This window comes from Poecilia reticulata, chromosome 8 (genome assembly GCF_904066995.2).
Source record: "Poecilia reticulata chromosome 8, P_reticulata-male-v2, whole genome shotgun sequence".
NCBI lineage: Eukaryota > Metazoa > Chordata > Actinopteri > Cyprinodontiformes > Poeciliidae > Poecilia > Poecilia reticulata.
The window spans coordinates 12609879-12636652 of record NC_088837.1 but is presented as its reverse complement, the minus strand read 5'-3'; the positions used below and the strand labels follow the sequence as shown (position 1 = coordinate 12636652).

Below are 26774 nucleotides of genomic sequence, written 5' to 3'. Positions count from 1 at the left end.
ATATATATATTTAATATATATATATATATATATATTATATATATATATATATATGTGTGTGTGTGTGTGTGTGTGTGTGTGTGTTTTGTTTTTTTGTTTGTTTTTTTTTAATAAAAGTTACATACTGCAACTTTAATTTCACTTAGTAGTGGGCAGGTCAGGAGGGACGTGGGTTAGAGCTGCTGCTGACTGACTCATCTGTTGTTAAGTGGTAAAAGGTACGAGGGACAAGTTAAATATATGGATATCTTGGGGTTTTTTTCCTTAATTCATTAAATGATAGTGAAATGGAGGCAAGCCGTAGCCTGTAGCCAAGCTAACTATGCTAAATGGTTGATAATCTCACAGTCTACTCACCTCTATTGGAGAAAAACTCTGTTACAGATTGGTACTCTTGTCTTTTCTCTCTGTTATCTCTCTATTTTTTGAGAACCTGACTATTATTTTTCTTGGTGGCACAGTAACTGCCACAGTCGCTCTTGTCTTCTACTGGCTGCTGCTGAACCATTACATGCAGACCCAGGGGAGTTCAGGGCAAATATGGAGGTGTGATATTTGGTCTGGGAGTGGGAACATTACATTTTTACTGTTAAAAACAATATTAAAAAACACAGTATGATTAATTATGTAATTGACAGAGCCCCATTTTTTTATTGAATAAAAAAAAAAGAAAATTGTCAGTCCCCCCCACCCCCCACCTTTACAGTGCCCCCTGCTCTCAATAGCTATAGTCACCCCATCACTGCATGGAAAAGTGGGATGGTTAACTTACAATTATCTTAAAGTAGGAAAAAATTCTTCACATGTGGCCTTACCGTAATTATAAAGGAATTATAAAGGAAGCTCTGTAATAAGTACAACTGTAAACATGCAATAAATAGCAGAAATGTCTTCATTTTGTATTCAATAAAAGGTACTATGTGTGTTTTATTGTGTATGCTGGCATTCCTCAGAAACCTTTTCACCAGATCAGTGGTTATATCCATGAGACTTTTCAAGTTCAAGTTTCAGCATTTGTTCATCAGTTGTGCAATTCATAACTTTATTTTTCTCCTCGAACTAAGCTCTTATGTAGTGATTAAAAGATGGATAAACAATCAGGGTTTGACATGTTCATATTTTAAAGGACTGAACCTTGCATCAATGCTGGGTAAAAGCTTAAAGTAAGCTTTTATTCAATAAACTCTATCACTAAAATACCTAACAGGCAGGTCAGCCTGACAGGCTTTCATATCAATCTAGAGATACACAAAGAGTAAAGAAAAAACTATAACAGGTAAAGTCAAAACAGCACTGAATCGGTGGCAGCTGCCACTGAATTTGTGAAGTAACTGTTTTTTAAACAGCATAACTTGGGTCAAACCTTTTGGGCTTCCTTCCACAAACCTCTGACAGATTAAATGACACATTGGAGTTAATTGGAGTCACAACTGTGGATATTTGAAGACCACACCAGGAGCACACTGCTTTCTTGTTTGACACAATGCGAAAGTCAAAAGAAATCAGCCAATATATCAGGAAAAGAATTGTGCAGCTGCACAAGTCTGGTTCATCCTGGGGAACATTAAACTGATGGTTGAAGTTCCACGTTCATCTGTTCAAACAATTATACGACAGCTCCGTATGCCCGTCCCATCACAACCAGTAGGGGGCACCAAAACACACTCATCACAGGACAATTACCAAAAGAAAACATATTTTAGCAAGAATTTGCAATCCAATACCCGTTGTTACATATGGAAGAACAGACATGATGGGAATGTCCAACCATCATACCGCTCAGGAAGGACTCAGGTTCTTTATTCCAAAGATGAATTTGGTCGAATATGTGCAGATCAAGTGAAACATACAATAAACGTCAGCTGAGAAAAGTACTAAAAAAAGAACAGATGTAAAGGAAGCCCGGTTGTGAAATAGGAATTTAATACAGGAAACTGAGGTATGTTTCAATTGTTCTCTGTACTGTGATGAGTATATAGTTACATTCAGCCTAGAAACACTGGACCTCAGATGTGGGACAGAGGTCACACCAACTCAACTGTTAGAGGTTACCTCATTGTGCAACATAAGGAGGCAGTATTGTTTAAAATCAACGTCTTTTTAGTTTTACATTGTGCTATAATGCCATTATCTGATCAAAAATATATGTGGGGTGTTGCCTTGATTCTTTCACGCATGTTTGAGAAATCCAATGATCTCCCATAGCAACTGTTCAGCTGTGTAAAACGCCTTGGTGTACCTAGCACCTCCTCAGAGCTGCAATTTCCAAGCTCTGGAGCTTCTGCTTCACAGAGCACCCCTCCTCTGTGACTCCCCCACTTAGGTCCTTCAGACTAGCCATCAGCAGTTAGCAAACATCTGGTGGAACTGTGCATCAGCTGACCTCATTATACAAGCTACTTCTCAGGGCTATGCTGGTAAAACCTTTGGTAAAAGGTTAATAAAGGAGGCATTATTAAGCTATACTGCATATCGCTGGCGATGCATGGTCTGTGCTTGTTGCATTTGTCTGTTTTTTTATATGGCACATGACTGTGACTTCAAGAACAGAGTATCTGAGAAATCAGCATAACAACTTGTGATGCTCTGTACTTTGTGTACTTGACTAGGAAGTCAGCAGTAGAAAGAGAGACAAAAGCATTAGAATCAAGGTGTACCTAATCAATTGGCCAGAGAGCAAAGGATTTCCAGCAGATCTGAAGCTTTGCCATTTGAGCAGTGGAGGCTTAGCTGCTAGCACTACTCTTATATTCACTTTGGATTTTAAGGTGACAAGTCAAAAACAAAAACATAGTTGTTTTCTTTGGTGAGTTTACAAACTGCTGTGATTTATCAGTCTATTCTATTATTGAATAGATTGGGAAAGTGGTGTTTTAGTTGCTTCCTGTAGGTTCTCTCTAAGCTGTGTTGGCTCTGTCTCGATCAGCTGGCATTTTTGTAAGCAGTAAGTCATACAGTTTAAATACCAAATATCAAAAGTATCTATAGGAAATTTAAAGTAAAAAAAAAGCTCTAAGGCAGTCAGAAAAAGTTAAACTGTCAGATTATTAAACAGCAGTGCAAGCCACATTACTATTGCAGCATACAAATTTATATTTTCACTTAAAAATAGCATTGTCTTTGTTTTTTAGGCATGTAGACAAGTAAAAATGTAGACTTAAGCAAAAGCTGGAGTCTTGTTATGTATTTGTTGAAACTTTTTTAATTATTTAACTAATGCGGGCATTACTGGGAACCTTTACTTTCTGAAAAGAAAAGCTGTGAGGCATGTTAACTGTGAAAGGCTGCCAATAAAGGAGCACAATATACTCAAAAGTGTAAACTGGGGTAACTGGTTTGACTGGTTTTTTCCATTTTGTCTGCTTCTGCTTTTGGCAACAATTTTGAGAAACACAAAGAAATGAGGAAGGTTTTTATCTAAGTCAGTAAACCTTGTGAAGTCTCACTCCTGCTGAAGGCCGACGACAGTGAACATAGGAGCAATGACAGGGCAGCCGGATAAGAGCAACGTGAATAATTTATGCATCTACTTTATTCTTCTTTTCTCGGGAGCATTTCAAATTTGTGCACAAAGTAAGTCTTAACTACAGGGACTACAACTGCATCAACGCTAAACTGTTATAGAGAAGGTTGGTAATGAATACTTTTGAATAAGCTGTTACTTTCATTTTTCCAGAGGATCACAGACTTTGTCATTCTGTTGGGTGCTTTGACTCGGGCGAGACCCTGCTATATTTGTCACTGGATAATGATGAAGTCTTCTACGCAGACTTTAGAGATGGAGTTCTTGTTTGGGACAACAAAATACCATCAATTCTACATGTTGAATATGCCTACAAATATGCCAAAACACACCAGTTCTTATGTAAAAGTGCTATTGCTAAATGGAGACCAGACTCGACAGCAACAAGGGATAAAGGTCATTTAAATTTTTATTTATTTCCTTCATTTGTTGCAGTGTTGTAAATCTCCTTTCCTCAAAGTCCTACACACATGAAAGCAATAATGTGATAATTCAATTCTCAGACCCACCGGTTGTGGCTATTTACCCCAGAGATGAAGTGACTGAGGAGGAAGAAAACACCCTCATCTGTTTCATCAACAACTTTTTTCCTCCTTCGCTTAAAGTCACCTGGACTAAGAATGACAAACAAGTGAAAGAGCAAGACCCTTTCATCGAAACTCTGTCCAACTCTGACGGGACGTTTCATGTCTTTTCCTACCTGAACTTTGTTCCAAAACAAGGAGACATTTACAGCTGCTCGGTGGAGCATGAAGCACTGGAGGATCCAAAAACCAGGTTTTGGGGTGAGAACAAAAAAAAAACGTTTATCTTTAGTAGCTTCATTTATACAACCGATCAGAGGATAGAGATTTTAGTGTGTTTCAACAGTTTTTAAGCTTTTGCTCTATTCTTTTTCAGAGGTTGAAATAAATCACGCCAGTATTGCTCCAGCTGTCTTCTGTGGACTTGGCCTGACTTTTGGACTTCTTGGAGTTGCTGTGGGGACTTTTTATCTAGTGAAAGGAAGCCAATATCACGAAACATTACACTCTGCTTAGAGGTTGTTCATGTACTCTGTAAAATATATAATGCTCTTATAAAATTGTCCTTTTCGCTTTGGCTGCATATTAGAAATCTCCAATAGGCACTTTTCTTAAAACATGTTTGTCTTCTTGTTGTGTGAACACAACACAAATGGCGGGGTATTAACAGAAAACTCCCTAGCGAAAACTACCAATCCAGCTGGGATTTTAATTTTGTAAAATTTCTTACCATGAATATTCATGTTAAGATACCAATGCATGCTTACCGCCATATTTTTTATTCTGCATTTTTTATTTTAATGACAATAACAATATGTCCCTTGAAATGTATGTTAAGTAAAGCATTTTAATTTTGCTATTATTGTTCTTAATGACCCCAAAAAAGCACAAACAACAAGATCCAAAACAGGGGAACTGTACTTTTGATGAAAATCATCTTAGTAATATGGCTTTATTGAATAAAGTTGACTTACAAAAGAAAAAACACTATTTCTTTTTTTGTAGGAACATCTTTTCAAAATCTAAAAAATGAAGCTGATGTTTTTGTTGTTGACATGCAGCATTCCAGCATTTACTTCCTCGTAGGTGAAGCACATTATTAGTGTTGCGCCCTGGAGAACCTTTCCTCATTTGTTGTTTGACTCCTGAGGAAAATGATCACTTATGGTTTATTTTGTGTTGTTGCTTGTTCTTTCTGCAGCCCAGGTAAGTTTTTCTTTGTTGATTATTTTTCTGTTTTTGTTTTTTTTTATTACACCGCTTTTGTTACTATTATAGTAAAAAATAATTCTACATTCATTATCTGCACTCTTTTGCATCAGTTTTCTCAGATAAAGATTTTTACCAGGGCAAAGCATGTTGTTCATTCCGTGGTCCAAACTATGAAGATGTTGAGTACACAATCACAGCTCGATTTAACAAGCACAATATGGTGGAGTACAACAGCACAAGAGGCAACTGGACTGGATTTACAAAATATTCTTTAAAGGTGGCACAAACGTGGAACGCTGACCCTCAGAAAGCATTTGCCACAAAATCTGATGAGCAGTTCCTATGTGAAGATAATAAAAGAAACTATTTCTATATTCTAGGTGAGAACATTTTGTTTCATTAAAAATCATCATCTGTTTCAATTTTGGTTGCAGTTATAAAGAGGATCAAAGGGAGTGTCATTATGTATGCTCATTAAATGAAATTGCTCAGTGGGACATTTACAAAAAAATGTAGAGGAAGAAAATTATCTGGAATGAAGTATAAGTATTAGTTTTCACAATGCTAAAGACTTATTTGTTTCTGTGTAATGTGGTCCCACAGAAGAGGTAATTATTGTGATGTATGCACATAATTACAGTAGGTCTGACTAAATATAATGGCAGCAAACATTTGAAATCCAAACTTTTTTTTTTCAGACATTCTGAAGGCAGTACCTATCACCAGAATGAATTTAGTGAAACAGCCCGATGGTAAACACCCAGCCATGCTTGTCTGCAGCGCTTATAGCTTTTACCCCAAGCAAATCCAACTCACCTGGCTGCAAAATGACCAAAGAGTGACTAAAGGAGTCAGTAACTCCGACGTGATTTCTGATGGAGAATTTTACTACCAGTTTCATTCCCAGCTGCAGTACACGCCGACTTCAGGAGAAAAAATCAGCTGCATGGTTGAACATTTTAGCCTCAGTGAACCACGCTTTATAGTCTGGGGTGAGTTTGACGTACAAATACATAGCAAAGAAATTATTTAGAAATCATTTAATGTCATTCTTTATTTTGTCCCTGCTTTAGACAACTCCATTGACGTGAAAAGAAAACGTCACATCGCTTTTGGACTGTGTGGACTGATTATAGGCTTGATTTTCCTGATAGTTGGACTTTTCTACTACAAGAAAAAGTCTGCTATGTACAACGATCTCTTTGAACGTGAGGACAATAGAGAGAATTTAAATGTGAAAAGGACTGTATCACTAATTTTATTGTGATGCTAATGACATTTTCTTGTCTTTGTTTTAACAGGATCAACAGTAATGGTTCTGGAGGACCAGACCACAGCTGGAAATTTTTAGCACCTCGAAGAAACACAGTTATTGCTATAATACACCGTTCTTGATGTCTTAATAATGGAAGAGGGGAATAAAACACGCATCTGAAATATTTTAGTTATTGCCAAAGTTTTGCATTTATTACCTGTAAGCAACTTTGTATAGCTCGATCTAAAAACATTTAATCTCCATCTTTTTTTTCTTTTTCTGTAGAAATTACAAGATTTATAAAATAATAGTAATGCCATTACAAAAAAAAAAACTGCTTCTTCCTAAAGAAGAAGAAGCTTGCATGTACATTTTATGAAACCTCTAACATTTTTTCATGGATCAGATGCACAGAAGCACACTTATTATCTTTGTATACTTTACAAATTTTGTCTGTTCCTTACATTTTATGGGATTTTTTTCTTCATCTGTATAGTTGGCATTATTGTACAGCTCTATTTTTATTATTACTAATTTTATGTATATTTTGTGTGTTTTCAATGTACTTGCTGATACTGAATTCTCCTATTTAGGGACAAATAAAGTATTTTATTCAATGATGTTTGAGATTTATGAGTCTTTGTAATAGCCCGTACAGCTTCCCTGTCCCTGCTGATGAAAACCACCCACAAAGCATTACCACCTTGTTTTGTTGTGGAAATGATGTGTTGAGGGTGATGTGCAATGCTTATTTTACATCATGTGTAAAATTGAATACATGCAAGAAGTTACACTTTGATCTAATTTTACTAATGGACCTTCTTTACTCCCTATGTGGCTTGAGGCTAATTGCAAATGATACAGCAGTAGTTTTTCTTCGTCACTCAACTCTATGGAGAGCACAACTAGCAGTTATCCCTTTGAGTCTCCATGCTTTGCTTCAGACAAATGATGGCTCTCTAATTAATGTTTTCATGGGGGGATCTGCTAAATGACTGTATGTCATTTAGCCATACTTTTTCCATTTCTAGCTAATAGATTGAACAGCACTTTATGTATGGTTTTATTGCCTAACCCTGTTATATACGTCTCCAAAATCTTATTTTGACTTATAAAGGCAACTAATTGCACTGGAAGGCCATGTATCATTTTCCTTAGTCTTTCCAATCACATAGCACTTTGTATAGTTTTCTATCATACAACGAAATACAGGTTTGGCTTTAATACAGCAAAAGTTCAAGGGATATTAATACTTTTGCAAGGCATAGCATGTGTTAAACCTCTCTTGAGGATTGTCAACAAACTCATTGCCAACACAGGTTCACTGATACTTCCTGCTGGCCAGCATAAGATAATATCAACCGGGTTTTCAAGCCAAGTTCCAGTTTCTTAAGTCATGCAAGCTGCAGTTTGCTGAGTTCCCATAGCAAAAATGAGCTGAAGTCAATATAACAACAGTGGAAAAAATTACCACATGATACAGCAGTATCACCGAGTTTCTCCATTAATCCAAATAATATTGTATAAAAACCTTTTCAACAAACATCACCAGCAACCATATTTTGCATGTTTCATCTATCCACCCTATAATCACAATACTATTTTCCTCCCCAAATTAAAGCATTTAGGAATCACCCAGTTGCCCCAATTGTTGTTATAGTTGGGGCAATGGTGGCAGGAGTTTGCCCTGGAATCAGTGGGTTTCTGGTTCGAGCCCCTTGCTCCGTTGTTGTGTCCTTGTGCAAGACACTGTGCCCACCTTGCTTGCTGGTGGTGATCAGAAGTCCCAGTGGCACTTGTACATGGCTGCACTCCAGTGGTTGTCACCATTGGCATATGAATGTGCACATGAATGGGAATGGCTGATTTTCTTGAAAAGTGTCTTCCAATGTCCTAGTAAAGCACAATGTAAGTCTGATTTCATTTCAATTACCAAACCACTGCTGCTTCTAGTTAAAGAAGTTTGTATTTGAAAGCAAAAACAAGTAGTAAATAATTCACCCTAAAAAGCTCCTGGTTTAATTCTGACATTTTGAAAAGGGCTGGGATTCTGGGGCACAACACAACAGCTGGATTTAGGTTTCAATCTGCAAACAATGTTTAAAAACTGACTCACACAGTGTTCCTAACCACATTGTTTGCCATTCTGCCTGAATTTTCCCTGGGTATAGTTGTTTTTAGGCTCTTCTTGTTTAAGCACTAAAAAAAATATTACTTGGAAAGACAGAAAAAAAGATAATAGCAGTGTTTGCCAGAAATGTGGGAATTTTATCACAATCAGCAACTTTCTAGAAGTAACGACTGCATGCAAATATTTTACAGACCATTGTTTCTTCCTTCCAGCACAGATGAAAGTACCTGCTGTTTTCCCCTTGAACCAAACATGTGATTTTCTAAAGGGTAGGCAATTTTGGTTGAGAAGTTAAGTTAAGCAATTCACCTCCTCAATTCATTGCTCTGTTTCAAACAGCATAAGAACAGACAAAGACAGATGCAACGATAGTGTGACAGGCAGTTTAAATAAAACAAAGAATTTTGTTTGTTTTGCTCAGACTGAGCGAGGGTGTAGAGAAGTGCGCTTTGCTCTGTTTATGTATAAAATATGAGATGATTTTCCCATGCAAATTGAACTCCAAAATACTCCAGACTGAAACAGCAGTAGGGTGAACAGGTTATGCAACAGAGTGGGGGGTTTGAGAAGCAGCTGAAAGTACATGGTAGAAATATCACCTGGTTCCCACCCAAAGCAATGACTGAATATATATTTGAGACAGAACTGTATTTAATTTATCAGTACATCGTTTTAATGTATGTGGCTTAATATTTGACGGAGTTTGAAATGAGAAGTCCATCATTTTGCTTCATCTTCTTTTGAAATGCTGCCGTTGTGGATCAAATGCTGTGGCAGTCATTGTGTAAAATGTTACAGGCATATCAGGGATTCTTACTGTAAAACACTGCAGTCAGATAAGAAATAAAAGGATGCTGCTGCTGAACATTAAGGTCTAAAAATATTATTTTTGTTGGTGTGTGCACCAACTTTCCAGAAAAGAAAAAAAACACTTTCTTTTATCACTGTTCATTCATTCAGGTTTATGTTTACACATTTTCTCTTGTTCCTCTCGTTAAGAATGTGTTAACCCTAAGGCTTATAGAATTTTGATTGTGTTTCCCCCCCTGCAGAGCTAAGCTCAACTCGGCTCCGGTACATTCTCACATACCAGACGTATTCTTTGTCTTCTCAAAAACAGGAAGTTATTTGCAAATTCACCAATCTTCTTGTGCCGTCATGTCTGTTGGCGCTCCGTGAAAAGACAGCGAGCACAAATATGCAATCAATGTACAAAGCTTTGTAAAAATTCATTCTTGTGGTTTTGCACAAAAATATACCAGAAGTATTGCTTGTGGGCATGTTTTCCAGCGAGTGAAAACAGTGTAACACACATGCTGAGATTTTATCTCTCTCCATCACGGTAGTGTCATGCAACGCTGCTTTTGATAATCAGTTCGTCTTGTTCCTGGAAGGAGAATGTGAAGAGATATCATTACGGGAAAAGTCAAGTAGGGGGAAATACATCCGATTTATTTTCAAATAAAAGCTTTACCTTCACCTCAATAGTGCTTGATGGGTATACTTCAAGAGAACTTTCACAGAATCAAAATAATCTGATTACACAACAGTATCAGTCAGGAGAAGAATACAAAAGAATGTGCAGAAATGTAGCTGCTGTGGCATAAAGACGTTCATCAATAATGCAAAACCTCACTAAGCTAATAATAATAATATTGGAATATGTTTTTGTGCTGATTATATGTTCCTCTGTGCTAAGTTTTGTCATTCAGAGTGTTGCAATCACAAAGTATCAGCACACCAGAAACATTAAGTGTTGCAGCACTATCTCCTACATTATAATTCTTTAAAATCTTTGCTTAACCTGATATGAGATAAACACAGATGGTTGTAAATTGAAAAATTGCAGAAGACTACAACAGGTGAATGTCATTGGGGAAAAAGCTGAAGGAGACACTGATATGAATCTAGGAGAAAAGAAATGAGAAGAGAAGCATTAGTAAGTCAATCAAGGCCTGTTATGTAATGTCCCAACAGTCTGCCAGTTTCCTGATCTTCTTTTTAAAAAACACTTTCCTCATTTCTGTACTCTCTTTAACTAAAAACCAAATCTCTCCAGTCTGTCTCCCCTTGATTTCTTTTCTCCTTTTTAATGTATGCATAAACACAGCAGTGCCTTTGGCCCCTCAGCATGCTGCCAGGCAGGAAGTAAAGATGATGCACACAGAGGTGATGCGTAGTGAGTGATCATAGCTTTACATAAGCTCTAATTCAGTGACCCCAGATGCTGCAGAGATCCAGAATTGGAGGACAGGGGAATAAAATGCGAGTAGAGCGGAAGGCATGACTGGAGGGGGCCTTCTCACACCTGCAGCACTAGATACGCCACAGCAAGAAGGTCGTCTATTCTGCTTTTGTTTTCATTTGTGAAAGTTGATTATTTGTAATTCCAATGATGTTCTACCCTGTTAGGTTAATACCAAATAAAATACAGAAAAAAAAATCAGCTTTTTGTAGCAGTAAAATAGTAAAAGAGTGTAGAGCTCACATGACTCAATCTTGAAATGTAAATAAAGCATTCATGTCCAGCGCGTTGCAATACTCAGACTGATGCTTTTTCACATTTTGTCACATCGTAGCCTCAACACATTTCATTTGGATGCGGTGTGAGATTCTAGTCCAAAATAGAGCACAGCGTTGAAAATTACACAAGTATCTTATATACAAAATAGTTCAAGCTCAGTTAGATTGGATGAAGACTTACTGGGAAATTAAATCTTCTCGTCTTGGTACTTTAACTCGGGTCATTGCAACATATCTGAATGCTTTGATCAAAAGCATTTCATTGCAGCTTTTCATGCATTTTTAGACACTTTGTCTTGTTGAAAGGGGGAACCTCTGTCCCCAATCCAAATCCCTAACAGGTAGTACTCAGTTACTGCCCTATACCTTTAGCTTCTCATCTATTTCTCCATCAATGACTCACAGCCATCTCCTTTCAGAAGCAAAGCATTTTCCACTGAATGATGCTTCTCACTTTGTGTTGGTCTATAAAATAAAATACGTTTGTGGGGGTATGAAGAAAGCTGCAGCCAGCAAAAACCTCCAAATCCATCCATCCATCCATTTTCTTTACACCCTTGTCTCTTAGTGGGGTCGGGAGGGCTGCTGGTGCCTATCTCCAGCTAACGTTCCGGGCGAGAGGCGGGGTACACCCTGGACAGGTCGCCAGTCTGTCGCAGAACCTCCAAAATTATATAAACCTAAATAGTTTTCTTAAAACAATGTTAACAAGTGTTCTTGAGTGATGCTGCGAACATTGCAAGTCAGCCCATCGACCCGTGTTGCACATAATCCATTTGCGTTGAGCTACTGCGCCATATTGTCGCCTTGCACCAGCTGTCATCCTCTGCATCCTGTCACGATCCCTTGGTCACCTTCTGCAGCGAGTGAATTTATCAAAGCTTCGCAGGGAATTAACGCTCACCTTGACTTTATGCTGGTTCAGCAAGCATGGAGTAAAATACAGTCTGTGTGGGGCGTTCGCCCTCAGCAGCATTCCCACGTTTCTGCTGATGTAGCAAAGAGTAAAATGTGTGTGTACTCTTGCACTTTATTCGTTGTGGGGGCGGAAAACCCCAATACTAGAGGTTCAAGGGTTTAGAGGCTGCAAAGTGAGGGAGCCTCGCCTGAGTTCAGGAATTAATTAAATGTTTCCGAGTGTGTATGTCCTGTCACTCATTGAAAGGAAGTTACTAAAGTGTGAGCAGCTGGTGCTTATACTTCCTTGTGATTTTTTTTTTCCCCCCCATTTTGACTTTCTGTTTAACTCGGGTTTATTGTAGGATAATAGCTGAGTCTGTGCACACTGTTTGGTTGAGAAGTACCAGCATCTGCCACAGAGCTAAATCTGTCTTAATGAGCTCTGCAGGCTTCCCATCACACATTGTATCTCTGGTGTCTGGTTTTAAATTGAGGTGAATCTCGAGGTCAGGATGAATTCTATTCTGAATCAATTAAAACATGAATACTATTTTAAAGCTATATGAACTTCTCTGCTTCTCTGTTGGCCGCAAGGTTTATGTAGAGCAATAGCAATTCATTTTGTTCAATTTTCTTTTTCAAAATATATCTATACATCTGTGCAAATGGAAAAGTAACTGGACCACTTAAGATAATTTCTTGGCATATGTTTGCTACTTTCATTCAGATTTATTCTTTTAAAAGCTTCCTGTTTTTCTTTTGTTTTTCTCTGTCTGAAACGGCTTTTTCGGATGAGTAATTTCTGGATTTGGAAGGATTGTTGCCAACTTAGACATTTGTTATGATGCCAAACCATAATAATAACCTCAACATCTCAAATAATACCTAATCTAAAACCTATATCCCAGATGAACCTAGAAGGAGGCATCATGGATGCAGAGCATGAGTAAATAGGGGAGGGAGGAGACGGACGTTCAGATCAAAGTTCAAAGCAAGATCTTCAGCAAACCAATTGGATGAACTTTAATCGTAAACAAATATCCAGACTTTTCTAACTATGCAAAATAAAGAAGTGTGAACTCTGCAGCCCTGATAACACTGTTGGTACCAATAATTGTGACACATGGGATTGTGTTGAAAATAATTTCCCAACAAATTATATTCATTTCTTTAGCAGTGCCGTGTTACTGTAAATGTCTTGGGGGGTTTTTAATTTTAATTTTTTTTTTATCAGTGGTGCCAATAATATACTCCTTCAAAAAATTTTATTTATTTTTGTGAGTCCTGTAAGTTGCCTATGATACGTTTAATTCCCTCTGTAGATTTTACTCTTTGGCGAATGTAAGATGAATTGTAATGAAGCTCAACGGCTATATAAACGTATCTCAACATGAGCATGCTCATTTATCCACACAATGCTGAGCTCTCAGAACTGTAATTATTCTGTCCATGCATGAATTTTAATTACATCTTATCACTGGGCCCACTATTGTCTCGCGTTCGTTGCTGTAAATGTGTGCGCTCCTTGGGATTCTGGTTATCTTCTCACAGTAACAAATCTCTTGGCTGAAGCACATTTACCAGTTTCCCACCACCAGCTGCCGTGTTAGAAAAAGGAGTCAGAAAAGCAGAGAGACACGCAGAGTTTGGGTTTTTACGTGATCCGTTTGATATTTTTCTCTAAAACATGCACTTGGTGTCGCATCATGAAAAACACATTCAGCGACTTGCATGAATTATATGCCAGAATCAAGACTCGTGAATGTAATCTGGTGTCTTTTTTTGCTTTACTTTGCTTCCAGAGACGCCTGATTCCCATTTGTTGAATGCTTTACTTAATATCACTACTTTTTTTTCTGTAGCTTTCTTTTGGAATGAACTTTACTTGATCTCATGATGTTCTTTCATTCTGGTGTAAAAAATAAAATGAAAGATTCATCATGCAAAATCGAACAGGTTAAAATATCAGCATGTTTGTCTTTCAGTTAGAAGCCATAAGGCAACGTGGAAATGAAGGACAAAAGTCAATCATGATTTTGACTGCATTTGTTTCCTCCTTTTGGTTTCATTCATGTAACCTTCAGCTGATGTACTTGCACCAGGAAGCTCTGTGAGAATTGGCACAATTCCCTGCCACAGTTTTAATGAATTCATGCTGTAAAGGAAAGATAGTGGTCGAGTTGCTGTAAAAGACCAAACATGGCGAGCTCAGAGCACAAATTGAACATGAATGACAGAAAGAGAAAAATAAAAATAAAAAAACAGGCAGACAGATTCAGTGACATGTGGGATTGTAGAAGATCAATTAAACCTGAACATAGAACAAAAAATAAATATTTTCATCTGGTCAGCCCTTGATCCTACCCAACAGCTCTGTTGTCCGACAGAGAGAAAGAGAAATAATAACCGATTATTCATGGCCACTCTGTCTTGAGTCAAGGCCGCTTCTCCCATTTTGTCATTTGATGGAGATTTCCAAAGACAACAATGAAAAGTGTGTCTCATTCATCAGCTGCAGCTTTTAGGTAGACAACAGACAGAGCCAAAGTACAATGGCAGGTAGGGAGACTGGCACAACAGCTGGCCTGTTTATACAAAATGTCCAAAAACCCTGAATTAATGAAGGGCGACAGAAAGAGGATGGTGCTTCATGTTAATTTTCTCCGGTTTGCCATCAGATTGATCAGGGCACTGCTTAGTGGTCCTCCCGAGTGGCCACTTTGCCTCTGTGATTTCCATCCAGTGGGGAGATTTATGTGCACTCTATATGCAAGCTGATGTCACTTAAGAGGTGCACCTCCCAATTTTTTCACTTGTCTGTTCCTCGCTATCGTAGTGGATTAAAAAGTGCGGACAAAAGAATGCATTAGTTTGCTTTGAATCCGCAGATTTGCTTGTACTTGCAAAGCTCAGATTTAAAGAGGAAACCTTCTTCTTGCTGTGAAGCATCTAAATGGTGTTTTTGCACATCTGTAGTGGCAGATTTTATAATGTGCTCCTCACCACTTGTTTCATTTAGATTACCTGAGTAGTCTGGTCATAAGGTTGGTCATCTGGCCTCACACAGGGATACCTGTAGAGTGTCATAAAGCAGCAGAGGATAGGTCCTGCATGCTTGAGGCTGATGTTTTTGTTACCCTCCTGACCCAGAACTTATCAGGATCAAAGCTGTCCTCTTTAACATCAAACAGACAAACCTCCGTGTTTTAGCAAAAGGAAAGTGGCAAGACTATATGTTCTGAGCGCCACAAAAAAATCTTTGGCGCATAACAATTGCTTGACTCACTCTAGATAAAATAATTTTTCTTTTTTTGTGTGTGCCTTTGGTATTTGATCTATTCAGTGGTGGTTTCTGATATGGGCTATATGGACACTTGCCCAGGATAGCATAAAAAAAAAATGAACTAGAAGATAAAATGTATCTTCTTTGTCAGCTGTGCCCTGTACAAAAATCATAGAAATAAATCCAGTTTTAGTGAGTCTTCCTCTTTGCTTAGTGCTTGGTTATTTTACGGTGCTTTATGATATTTATTAGGAAGAGAAAATATCAATTCACTATTTTGCTTCACGTGTGTATAAAAGATATTTACGTGTATACACGTGTGACAACAAATAAGCATTTGTTATTTTTGATTAAATAAATTCCTGATTGATCAAGCAGTAATGAGTTCCCTCCTCTACTACACCTGACTGGTGACACAGTGTTGTTGTGACAGTCGTATTTCTGCCAGACTCCAACAGCTGTGCAGACGGAAACACCACCGTCAACATCCCTGCTGGGACTTCTTTATCACACCTCATTAGTTTCCTCTCATGGTCAACAGACGGAAAAAAACTGGAATTGCACAAGTTACACTTCAAGCATGTTGCCCGGTTTAAACTAGCTCTGCTCTATTGCACTACCCTATCATATTTCTTCATATATTTCTGTGCTGTCCATTCCTGGGACTTTGTAGCTGTATGTACAGCATCCTTGTCCTTTTTCTTTTTCCACTAGCTTAACACAGCTATGCTTGGTTGGGGCACACACGGTTGAGTGTGTGTGTGTGTCAGCTGAGTCCTACATGACCCCTTAGCATTTCAGCACAGCGACATAAATCACTGGGCTGTATCTGTTTCCTAGGCATGGAAATAGGTCTACAAGCAGTTGGAAATCTCTGTCATGGAGCATCCCTTCTCCGCTGTCTGTCATTCTCCGTATGTATGGAAAATAGTTGCCATGTGACACCCAAGTCCCGCCTGTCAAAGCAGCTCAAAGTGACATTGTGACAGAGCCAAGTGTGTCAGTCAGAGCTGAGTGAAGGATTGTGGGTGTTGACTGATTTATCGCGGGGAGGCCGTGGGAGAGGGTCACCGAACCCGTTGTTGCTTCTGTTTTTGTTGTCGTCTTGTTTGATCGGGATTGTTGCTATGGTGCAGACAGCCTCAAGCAGGACTGCCTTTGTTTCTTAATCCTGATAATCCATCTGCTGCAGTAAAGAACACCAGCAGTAAAAATTTTGTTTTCACCACTTTAATAATTTTTAGCGGCCTGCTTTTATTCTCGCTTTATTATCCAGATGCATGGCCTACTTTTGCTCCAGCACAAGCACTGACTGTTCAGATTGATCAACATAAATATCTAATCATCTTTATTAAATTCAACGATTTAACAACAAGCTTGTCTGCTCTCTGTTGTCGTTCAGTACCGTATCGGCCAGCTGTACATGATCAGCAAGCACAGCCATGAACAGAGTGAACGTGGAGAAGGTGTGGAAGTGGTGCAGAACGAGCCCTACGAGGATCCAGAGCATGGATCAGGCCAGTTTACAGAAAAACGGATCTACCTCAATAAGTGAGTATTATCCCTGCAGTCATGTCAAAATGCAACTGTGAAATAATTTATAAGACCTTTTTTAATAGTCCATTTAGGGATATAGTTGTGTTATTGTAAATGGATAAATTTGTAATTTTCAGACGCACACACTCTACAATTATTTTAGAAACCAATCTAACAGATTAAAAACAATAAATGTCATATTCAATAATTTAGCAGGATTTTTTAATTGAAAATATTTTGGCATATAGTTTTAAAATGCAAGAAATCATGACCGGTTGATTACAGTGCCAGTAATTAACTCAAAAAAAAAAAAAAAAACTTTTATCAAGTCCTACCACAATCATTTATGGAATTTTGTCAAATAAATGACATACTGGACTTTATAGAGGTAAGAGACAAACTTTTATCCTAAGAAATAGCTAGCTGAGGATTTATGTTTGAGTAATATTTAAATTTGCGTCAGTAAAACAACATATTCCAATGCTAATGCAGAGTTTTGAAGCTGCCAATGATTAAAAAGTTTTTAAAGAAATTTGACAAATTAAAGAATGTGGGATTATATTTCGTCATCGCTGTCAAACTCATTTTTTGAGAAATCACTGTTTAATATGTGACTATCCAATAAACTGTCAACTGATCTGTTCAACAAATCTGTTCATAAATAAAATTGCAGAGTTTCAAGTTTCAATTTTTTTATTTTTATTGATAGAACTAATTTATACAAGCACCAAATAGTATAGATTTGGTGCTACATATCAGCTTTATATGTTGGAATAAGCATTCTTGTCACGTTTCAGTAATGAACAAATGAACAAAAACAATGTAATCTGATATCTTTTTTCATCATCCTTCTGCATATTTTTCCGCTGAAGTGTTTGACCCTCTGACAGATTTGATGAGCATGAAATTGAGGATCTGATTGTCTCTAACTGAATTGGCTGCTGTGTGTAATTTCATTCTAATTTATGAATTGACTTTGAAAATCAGACTTTATCACTAGCATCAAAGACGTTTTTATTAATTTTTTTCCTTTCTCTCATAAACAGAGCAATATATATATATATATATATATATATCAAGAAGACTGATGGGAAGAATCTCGCTGAAAGCAAACTCTCTGATTTTATTTTTCCAAGCTATAAAGTTAAAGATACGGAGGTAAATAGATGAGCTGAGGGAAAACTCAAACAGATAAAACGAGCTTAAGACGTTTTTCCAATACAACAGGCTCTGTACTTCCCTGTGTTTTAATAAGTCAGGCACTATTTTGTTCAGTGCAACCTTACTGCTGCCCATTCAGAGAAGGTACTAAATCCCAACACTAAACCTTAAATCTATCAGTCATGGTAATGTAATTTGAAACGACTGATTTCCATCATGAAGTAGCAACTCAGGCCCAGCTGTGCTGCTTTGTTGCGGGGATGATTTAGATGTTAAGCAGTGAACCGAGGCAGGACATGGGTGGCAGTTTAATCCTGCTGAGAACGCTGACAATCAACATACTGTAAATTGCACAATGAGGTCAAAGTAATTTTAGCCACTGAGTTGTTTCCGCTCTCTCTCAGAGCGCATTTTTAACCGCTAAATGGGCATCAAACGTATTTATAATAAATACTCTGAGGGGCCTAAAGACAAAGCTGTTGCTTTGAAGGTATTAAATTGTATTTTTATGTATTTTATTTGTAGTGGATATGCTGATTTTACCCCTTACACATTTAGTTAATTTACAACAAGCTTGAAATTATAAACTTGGCATAGCTTCAGTGTGAATCCAGCTATCCTGTGAATGTCTCAGAGATTTGTTCGACAACATAACTGAACCTAACCAAACACAATCTCACTAAGACTAAGGAACAGAGCAAATAGGTCCCGGAGAAAGAAACAGGGATGTTTAAAGATCAACCGTTCATCTCCACTAAGGCATGGTTTTGGCAGAATCATGCTGAGGGGATTATTTTCTTCAGCTAGAACAGATAAGATGGTTAGAGGCTGAAAAAAAGGGTTAAGAATGAGGTGGAGAATTACCTTCCAGCAGGAAAATGACCTGCAGCGCACATCCAGGTTAGATCAGAGCCTCTTTACTTGTTAGAATGGGCCAGTCAAAGTCCAGACTCAACTAAATAAGAATCAGAGGTATTTGAAAATGGTTGTGCTAAATGTTAGGCTCTAATCTGACTGAGATTCAACTATTTTGCAAAGAACAAAAAACCCAAGCGTTATATGGTAATGAGCATTTTGCAAGTCGCTGTATACCGGAAGAGATGTTTTGTAATTAACAGGACACATATATATATATATATATATATATATATATATATATATATATATATATATATATATATATATATATAGGCTTTGAAACAACACAAGGATTCAAGAGCTTTTATTAAATCTACATCAGTGTTTTGTGTTTTGTTTTCTCTAAAGAAACTTCAATGTGATTTTCAAAGTTTACTTTGGGGCGTCATAATCCTGAATCATCCCTCATCTTTCATCCCTCCAGACCTGAATTCCTCTTTACAACCAATATTTTAGTGTATCCACAGACAGCGACGGTGTTATCTCTAAGTGTCATCTTCACACCAGATTATGGTGTATTTTAGAGCTAAATGGTGCAAACGGCTCACAGTCTATGGTGACATTTAAATGCAGTTTTTTATTCCTCTTTCTTGCTCTCTGTACAAAAGGAGTTTGAATGATTCATGTTTCCTTCATAAGAGACAACATAAGAGAGAAAATGTAAGAGAGAAAAAGTTTTATGACACCAGTGAAAAGAGGGTTTAAAGGTTAATTGTCATTTCTTTTTATTGAGTTATAAATAAAGAGAAATGATATAGCCTAAGGCTTTTCGTGGCTCACACTTGCCTTAATGTAAGGAATTTGCTTCCAGCTTTATTCTGGACTTAGGGTTCTGCACTTTTACAAAATGTTGTCAATTTATTTTAGTGCTGATAAAAAAAAAAATCCAAGGTGAGGACAGTCTGTTAAACACCTGATTCCAGTCACTCCCAGAGGACGCTGGCAGAAAGAGCGGAGCAATGCCACGAGACAGGTGAAGTGGTTATAAATGACAACTGAGTGTGCCTCTGGGACAAATGAACTGTCATCCACAGTCCTAGAAGAGAAGAAGACTACACGTTGCTGTGTGAGTATGCAGTAAAGTCTGCTCGTCTCTGTGTGGGGACACAGAGGGAGATGAGGTCAGTGTAAGCGATGGATAATTTGAGCAATCGCTGTCGGACACCAAGAAGGCCTCTCTCCGCCCACAAACCACCTGTTACTGTGTTACAGCTGCAGTCTGTGCATGTGAATGTACGTGTGGCACTTGTAAATAAAGCGAGGACACGGGACATGTGACCGGCCTGCTATGTTTGTGTAGTACGCCCTGGCTATATGACAGAGAAGAGGAGCCGGAGGAAACCACCAGTCTTACGTCCCTGTGGTCTCAATGGTCTCATAAAACCCTGGTTAGCTTAGCACACACAGATACTTGTAAAAGCCATTTTTCCCCCTTGAGAGTCCCAAATTCTGTCACATCTAGAAAACCCAAACACTGCAATGTGTTTATTTTGAAACTTTATTAGTAGTAATTTGTAACTGTTGTTTGTATATTTCACAAATCTGCTCTTTATTCACAAGTCCCCACTCAAAGTTCTCCACAAGAAGTTTGGGTGTGAATAGAAGATGCTCTGGTCAAATGAGACCAAACCTTTGGCTACGTTTTGACCGACATGCAAAATGTTGTCTGTAGCAGAACATGTTCATATTCTAGATAACCTCAAAATCCAAAACTAAATCCAAAGAGTCTCTAGTGAGGTGTAAAAACTGATGTACACAGATGCTCTCCATCCAGTGTGACTGAGCTCAGCTTATTTTGCAAAGAAGAACAGGCAATATTACTCAAACAGAGGAACCAAGTGTGACGTACACGTTTCATTTTTTCTATGTGCAAAAATTATAACAATGTATTGATTTTCTTGCATGTCATAATTAAGCACTACTTTTGGTTTGTCTAAAATGCAACAAGGAAATCAGAAAATATTTAAGGGATATGAATACTTTCATAAGAGTCTGTGTTACATACCAGTGATGTATGTAAGTGCTACAGTAATCAGCTTTAATATTATATCAAGTGAAACCTGGACCTGTTAATCAAGTGGATGCATTAAAGCTGGATATTGACGTTCAGGATAAATGTAATCTCAGCTTAACTGCTTCTGCTCAGATTCGATTATAGCTTTCTGCTCTTTCACTTTCCTTCATGTCTTTGTTAAACCGTGATGACTGTTGTAATGCCAAACGTATCAAAGTTTTAAATTTCAGTCATTTCCTCTTTATTCATCAACAATTTTGTTGTGTTTCCCAAATCTGTGGCACGTCACGTCTTCCCTTTCTTGTTTATAGAATCCATTTTTGAAGAGAAATGGCTGCTCCTCTGTATTTTTCTTCTTATTAACCCTCCATGCCTCTCTCTATATCTATCTCAGTGCAAGTGCAGTGAAAGTCCCCAGCAGGGTTGCTGGGTGTAATCACTGTGATCAGCTTTCCCAGGAGCCATCATGGCCTCATTGTATGGCCTCCATTATACGCATCAGGATGTTTCTTATTGCTAGTTGGGGTTGATTGACCAAAAGAAAAGAGTTGAGAAATTTGAAGAGAAGACTAATTTCAATCTGCTACAATTTTCTTTTCTCAGCTTGCCAACCTAAACTCTCGTCTTTCTGTATGTTTTAGCAAGCTGCCCAGCTGGGCCAGGGCAGTGGTTCCTAAAATTTTCTATGTCACAGAGAAGGCCTGGAACTACTACCCATACACCATCACGGGTAATCATGTTACTGCAAATCCCTCCTCTTTCATCTGCGGACATTTTTTCCAACCCTCATTGTGTCAGAGTTACATAATCAGAAATCACAGTCAGTTTAAAACGACACAGAAACTGTTTACCTATTTAAATCCCATCTTTTAAATGCATTAACCATCATAACCTGAGTTTTTTTAAGGCTCTTTTCTACATTTTAATATGAAATGGGAAGTACACATGCATGAATATTTACATGATAATGGATCAAATTATAGTCTTTAGGTAATTTGCATTCATTGTCTCTTCTCTCTAGTTTAATGTTATTCATGAAAGTTCACATGAAAACATAACAAACACTAAATAACTCATATGTGCATTTATGATACTACTACCATAAACTGTCCATTATTAAGTTAATTGTTCCTGTTAATAATACAAGCACTGAAAGTTATGAAGTGCAAAACACGTTTACATACTAATTACATGTAATTATATGTAAACAACAACGTTCAACAATGTTTTGAAGTTTTTCTTGGATACAGACAAACTTTCTGTCACTGATGGTGGTTCTTCTTACTCTAGTTGCATTATTGATGGTGGAGTGAGACTATGCAATATTTTGACATCAAGAAGCAACATTTTTATGATGTTAAAATGTAATATTTTGCCTTTTGTCAGCAAACCCTGATGATATTCTTGAGGCAACAAAGATTTATTGTGAAGATCTTCAATAGGTTTTTGTACTGTTGAGCCTGATAATGGCATAATCTGCACATTTCTATGTATTTGTGCAGACAAATGCATAGAAATTGATGTTTGAAAAGAATTTTATTGGCCCAAGTAGAAAACTTTGTTGGACGCCTACTGGGGTTGAGTTTTGATTGGCATTGGCAAGAAGAGGAGAAGCTGAAATTAACTTTTCAGTATAAAATATAAGTTAATGCAGAAACTGTACATGACAGTTTGTGTTACACCTACAAAATAAGGAAAACTATGCTAGAAACTGTAACAGTGGAGATGTTAGCAACATAAGAGCTCTTCATACCATGCATGCTTTTACTGAGACTAAAATGTTGTTCCTGAGGCCTAATGGTACACGCAGTTTCATTTCTTTGTTCTCTTTAACCCATCTCTTTCTTTCTTCTCACCTCTTATTCCTGTCCATTACACTGATGGCCTCTGGTCAGAGTACACAGTGAGTATTTTCACTTTCTGCACAGTGTATACACACACACACACACACACCCTACACACACACGCGCACGCACACATTATGATCCAAGGCACTTTGATCTAACATCTGACATGTAAGTTGAAAGCGAGCGTACCAAGACATGTGCTTTAGCACATGCTATGCCATACTTTTTTTGAATTCACTTTTTTGTTCCATTATCTATATTTCCATTTTTTTTTTCTTCTTCTCACATTGATACTTATTACAGAATGGCAGATCAGAACTTTTTAAAATAATATTTAATTAAATAATTTCTTAAATTACACAGTTGCTGTATCATACTAAACACACAACTGGCTACAGTCAATGGAAATGACTGTTAGATTATATTATGAAAACTTTAAACCTATTTCTGTAGTGGTTACTGCTGAAAAATGATATCTTACTCCGCACATCATCACAGTTAAATTTGCTGTGGAGTTCAACAAACTCCACATTTTTACATGTATTGTGGTAGCATTCAAATTTAAATGTTGTCCAATTAATATTTGGTAATCTTTAGTAGAGGAAAGTCTCAGACACATATATCTAAAGTCTCAGGTCATTGTGTTTGATGTGATTAAGTCCAAGAAAGATTCATTACTTATTTTCTGATGGTGTAAAACAATGTCTTACCATCTGAGACTTTTTTTTGAATCTGCTCCCTCCAGTGCTCCTTCCTGCCCAAGTTTTCCATCCACATTGAGAGCAAATATGAGGATAACAAAGGAAACAATGACAATGTAAGTACGGCTCAATATCTCAAGCGCTTCGCGAAGAACTGTGCGCGCATCTTGATTTTTCAATTGGGTTTAGATTGGTGCAGTTTCTATTCCTCTGTTGTCTGTTTTATTGCTTCATCGTTTTATCAGACTCCATCTTCACCACCTTCATGCCTCAAGACCTCGCCGTCGAATTAAATGAATTGCTTTTGTCTGAGGATTATTGAATCATTGTGACTGTGAGATATAAAGAGAAAGGAGACTTGGTCTGCTCTATTCATATTCCAGCAGGATTTTCAGATAGTAGAATATGTTCAGTACTTTTCAATTGAATTGTCACACATCAATGTCTTATGCAAACTTAACGAGTGATGTTGTTGAAAGACTGTAAATTGTTTTAAATCCCACAATCCTAATTCTGATGGAAAAAGTTGAAACTCTTTAGATTTTACTGCAAAAATGTTTTTGCGGTTTTGCAGTTGGAGCCTAAAAGCAGAAGCTACTCCGAATTATATGTTATTGTACGGTTCCACATCCCAGGATTGAAACTGTCCATGTTTATAGAAACATTTAATATGAGTGTTAATTATACAGAAAAAAAAACATTCAGTAACTGGAGGAGCAAGCTCGTTAAACAGAGAAAGCAACCGTCACTCCTGATGTAAAGTTGAATTGTGTCAAAATTATTTCATCCAGCTTGTCTTATCATTATATACCTAAGACAAAGAAAGGGATTTGTTGCATGTAAACAACAAGCTTTGACTTTGTTCAATTCATTAAACAAAACAATCAATAAATATGCATTTTGTTGATAAGGCTAGTAAATATTTAAATTCTCCACTCATTTATCTGTAAAACATTAATCCAAAATTCCAATTATTTGTCTACATTATTTCTTCAAAACGTCATCCTAAACCTTTCTGGTTTTATTAGAACCTAAAAAAATTCCTCCTTGGTCCCCTCTCATCAAAGTAAAAATATCTTATCTGTAGAGAGATCTACTTTAATATCAATAGTGGTGGAAATTTGATAGGTCCCATGATGACATTGTAGGGCTTTTGGAGATTTCATTCAGCATCTTAGAGTCTGCTTCTAGAGTGAATTTTCTTGAACACCCAGATCTACACTGTCATCAGTTGTTATTAATATCTTCCACTTGTTGGTTATTTCCCATACAGTCGAACGCCTGAATCGGATTTTAAATTCTTTTGAGACATCAAAAGCTGCCGTCTTCCCTCTGAAGGCTTCAAAATGAAGACGAAGCTCAATAGATCTCATTGTGGTCATTTTCACATCAACTGTCAGGAGTCCACAAAGATAAATGTTTGAGGTTTAAGCAGATGTTTAAACTCAAAATGTTGAGCAGCAATGACAATACTCAAGTGCACCAGAAGAGTGTCTGAATTTATTCCTTTTTTTATCTGAATGGTTATATTTTTTAAATTATTTTCTATATTGTGTTTATTCATAATAAATATCCATTTATATGTCCAAATATAACAGCTGATTTTTTTTAAGTGTGTTAAAAATAGAGATTTTGACATTTTTAATGCCATATCAATAGTACATGGACAATGGATTTGAAGAACTTCTTTAAGGAAAACATGTTTCATGTCTTCTACAACATAAAACCGTGTCCTCGCATTTCAGTTCGTAGAGCTTTTCATCACGTTCTTTGTTGTTTGTGCCTGTCCTTCGGAGCCACTTGATGCTTTGATTGGCAAAAAGAACAAGTCCGAGTTATGCAATATTGCCTCGATCTACGCTCAAGGAAAAAGCAAAAGTCTGCAGCTCCCCTCGGTGGCAGGTGATGAGAGGTGCACCCAGATTCTGCTGGTGCCACAGATGGTCATTATTTCACATTTGAAGCTGACTAGAGCAAATGTGGCAGTAGACTTGTTCAGTGGAGGGGCTTTCTCCTTACGCTCCTGTCTTAACGCCTCACTGCCTCCACCATTTGTCCTCTTGCTTCTTTTCTTTCTCTTCCAGTCACCGTCATCGTTTTCAGTAATCTATCCATTCATCTTGCTGATTTTTTTTCCCCTTTTTGTAGCACCAATACATGAGACTAAAGGGAGTTTATTCCCGGCTTAGTGACACTATTGCATGAAACTGCTCAGATAAGACAAGCTAATCGTTCTTGTGTTGATTACTAGGAGGAGGTCACTGAACATGAGGCTCAACTCAAGTCTTATTTAGAATCTTGTCTAAGAAAAACCCAGACACATGACACAATCAACACGGCCCGATGTGTTGCTGCGACTACTAACAACAAAGGTTTTGCTGTTCCTCAGATCTTTGGAAGTGAGCCCAGAGAGGAGGAAACAGAAGTGTGTTTTGTGGACATTGCCTACGATGAGATCCCTGAGCGCCACTACAAAGAATCAGAGGTGAGGAAGGAGAGATTCCTGAATTAAAGACGCAAATCCGAGTTTTGAATAAAAAAGGTAGGGGAAAAAAAGAACAAAGGATTCAGAGTCAAATACAAAGACTAGAAATGTAGTGGAGGGATAACAGATGAGATTTTTATTATTCACTTATTTTGATCACCAGCTGGTCCTCTGCCTCATCTGTATGTATACAAATGGGGGGAGGTGTGTTAACTGCAGAGATTTTACATTTCCTTGCACCTGTGCCGGCCAACCTACCGCGGTGTGGCGATTATGAGAGGAGTTATTAATAACCACACGGAGTCGTGACCCTGCAGCCGTGGTGTTTTATTATCGACACCTTCACTACACACCTCCCACTGGGACGTATGCTGCTCTGCGTTTACACTTGGAAGCTAAGAATAGCTCAGAGGTCATGTCCAGAGTTAAATATAGATGTCGGAAGTTGCATGTAAATATTTGATTCAAACACAGATTTAAAAATTAATAATATGTTTGATTCTTTCTCAAGACAAACACAGCATCATTACTGCTAATTAATTAAAGATGAAAAAAAGCATCCCAGTGTCTCCCCCTACTCGGCTCCTTCAGACTAGCCAGCAGCAATTAGCAAACACCTGGTGGAATTGATGAGCTCTTTATACAAACACTTCTCAGTGCTGCGCTGGTAAAAACATTGTTAGAGGTGTTAATAGAAGAGCGATGCTGTGATGAGTTCCCAAAAACAGAGTCTTGGAAAGAGCCGTACTTTCTTAAAGAGA

General features: G+C 37.6%; 3 protein-coding genes across 3 annotated transcripts in view; all 3 read left to right on the top strand.

The window, feature by feature from the left end:
* Window positions 1-26774, top strand: part of LOC103469328 (cytoplasmic phosphatidylinositol transfer protein 1-like) — a 64816-nt gene that overhangs the window by 32981 nt on the left and 5061 nt on the right. Inside the window, exons 2-6 of the mRNA XM_081609946.1 lie at window positions 16754-16902; window positions 21622-21710; window positions 22876-22883; window positions 23573-23644; window positions 25918-26013. Coding sequence (XP_081466072.1) covers window positions 16754-16902; window positions 21622-21710; window positions 22876-22883; window positions 23573-23644; window positions 25918-26013 — 414 coding nt within the window. The remainder of the gene's footprint in view (window positions 1-16753; window positions 16903-21621; window positions 21711-22875; window positions 22884-23572; window positions 23645-25917; window positions 26014-26774) is intronic.
* LOC103469271 (H-2 class II histocompatibility antigen, A-Q alpha chain-like) lies at window positions 69-5422 on the top strand. The gene is made up of 4 exons (XM_008416843.3): window positions 69-3573; window positions 3677-3919; window positions 4027-4308; window positions 4424-5422. Exons 1-4 carry the CDS (start codon window positions 3483-3485, stop codon window positions 4561-4563), a joined length of 756 nt encoding a protein of 251 aa, XP_008415065.2. The 5' UTR covers window positions 69-3482; the 3' UTR covers window positions 4564-5422.
* Window positions 5348-6968, top strand: LOC103469270 (rano class II histocompatibility antigen, A beta chain-like; the record flags this gene model as incomplete). The annotated part of the gene is made up of 4 exons (XM_008416842.3): window positions 5348-5639; window positions 5958-6251; window positions 6333-6467; window positions 6561-6968. Coding segments are annotated over 4 exons (771 nt in total), but the record flags the coding sequence as incomplete, so codon positions are not given.

Bases quoted from the DNA above. Each gene is read 5' to 3' on its own strand.
- LOC103469271 (XM_008416843.3), top strand. From the start codon at position 3,483: ATGACAGGGCAGCCGGATAAGAGCAACGTGAATAATTTATGCATCTAC. The intron at 3,920-4,026 runs GTCATTTAAATT...TTCAATTCTCAG, and splicing joins GACAGCAACAAGGGATAAAG to ACCCACCGGTTGTGGCTATT. The intron at 4,309-4,423 runs GTGAGAACAAAA...ATTCTTTTTCAG, and splicing joins TCCAAAAACCAGGTTTTGGG to AGGTTGAAATAAATCACGCC.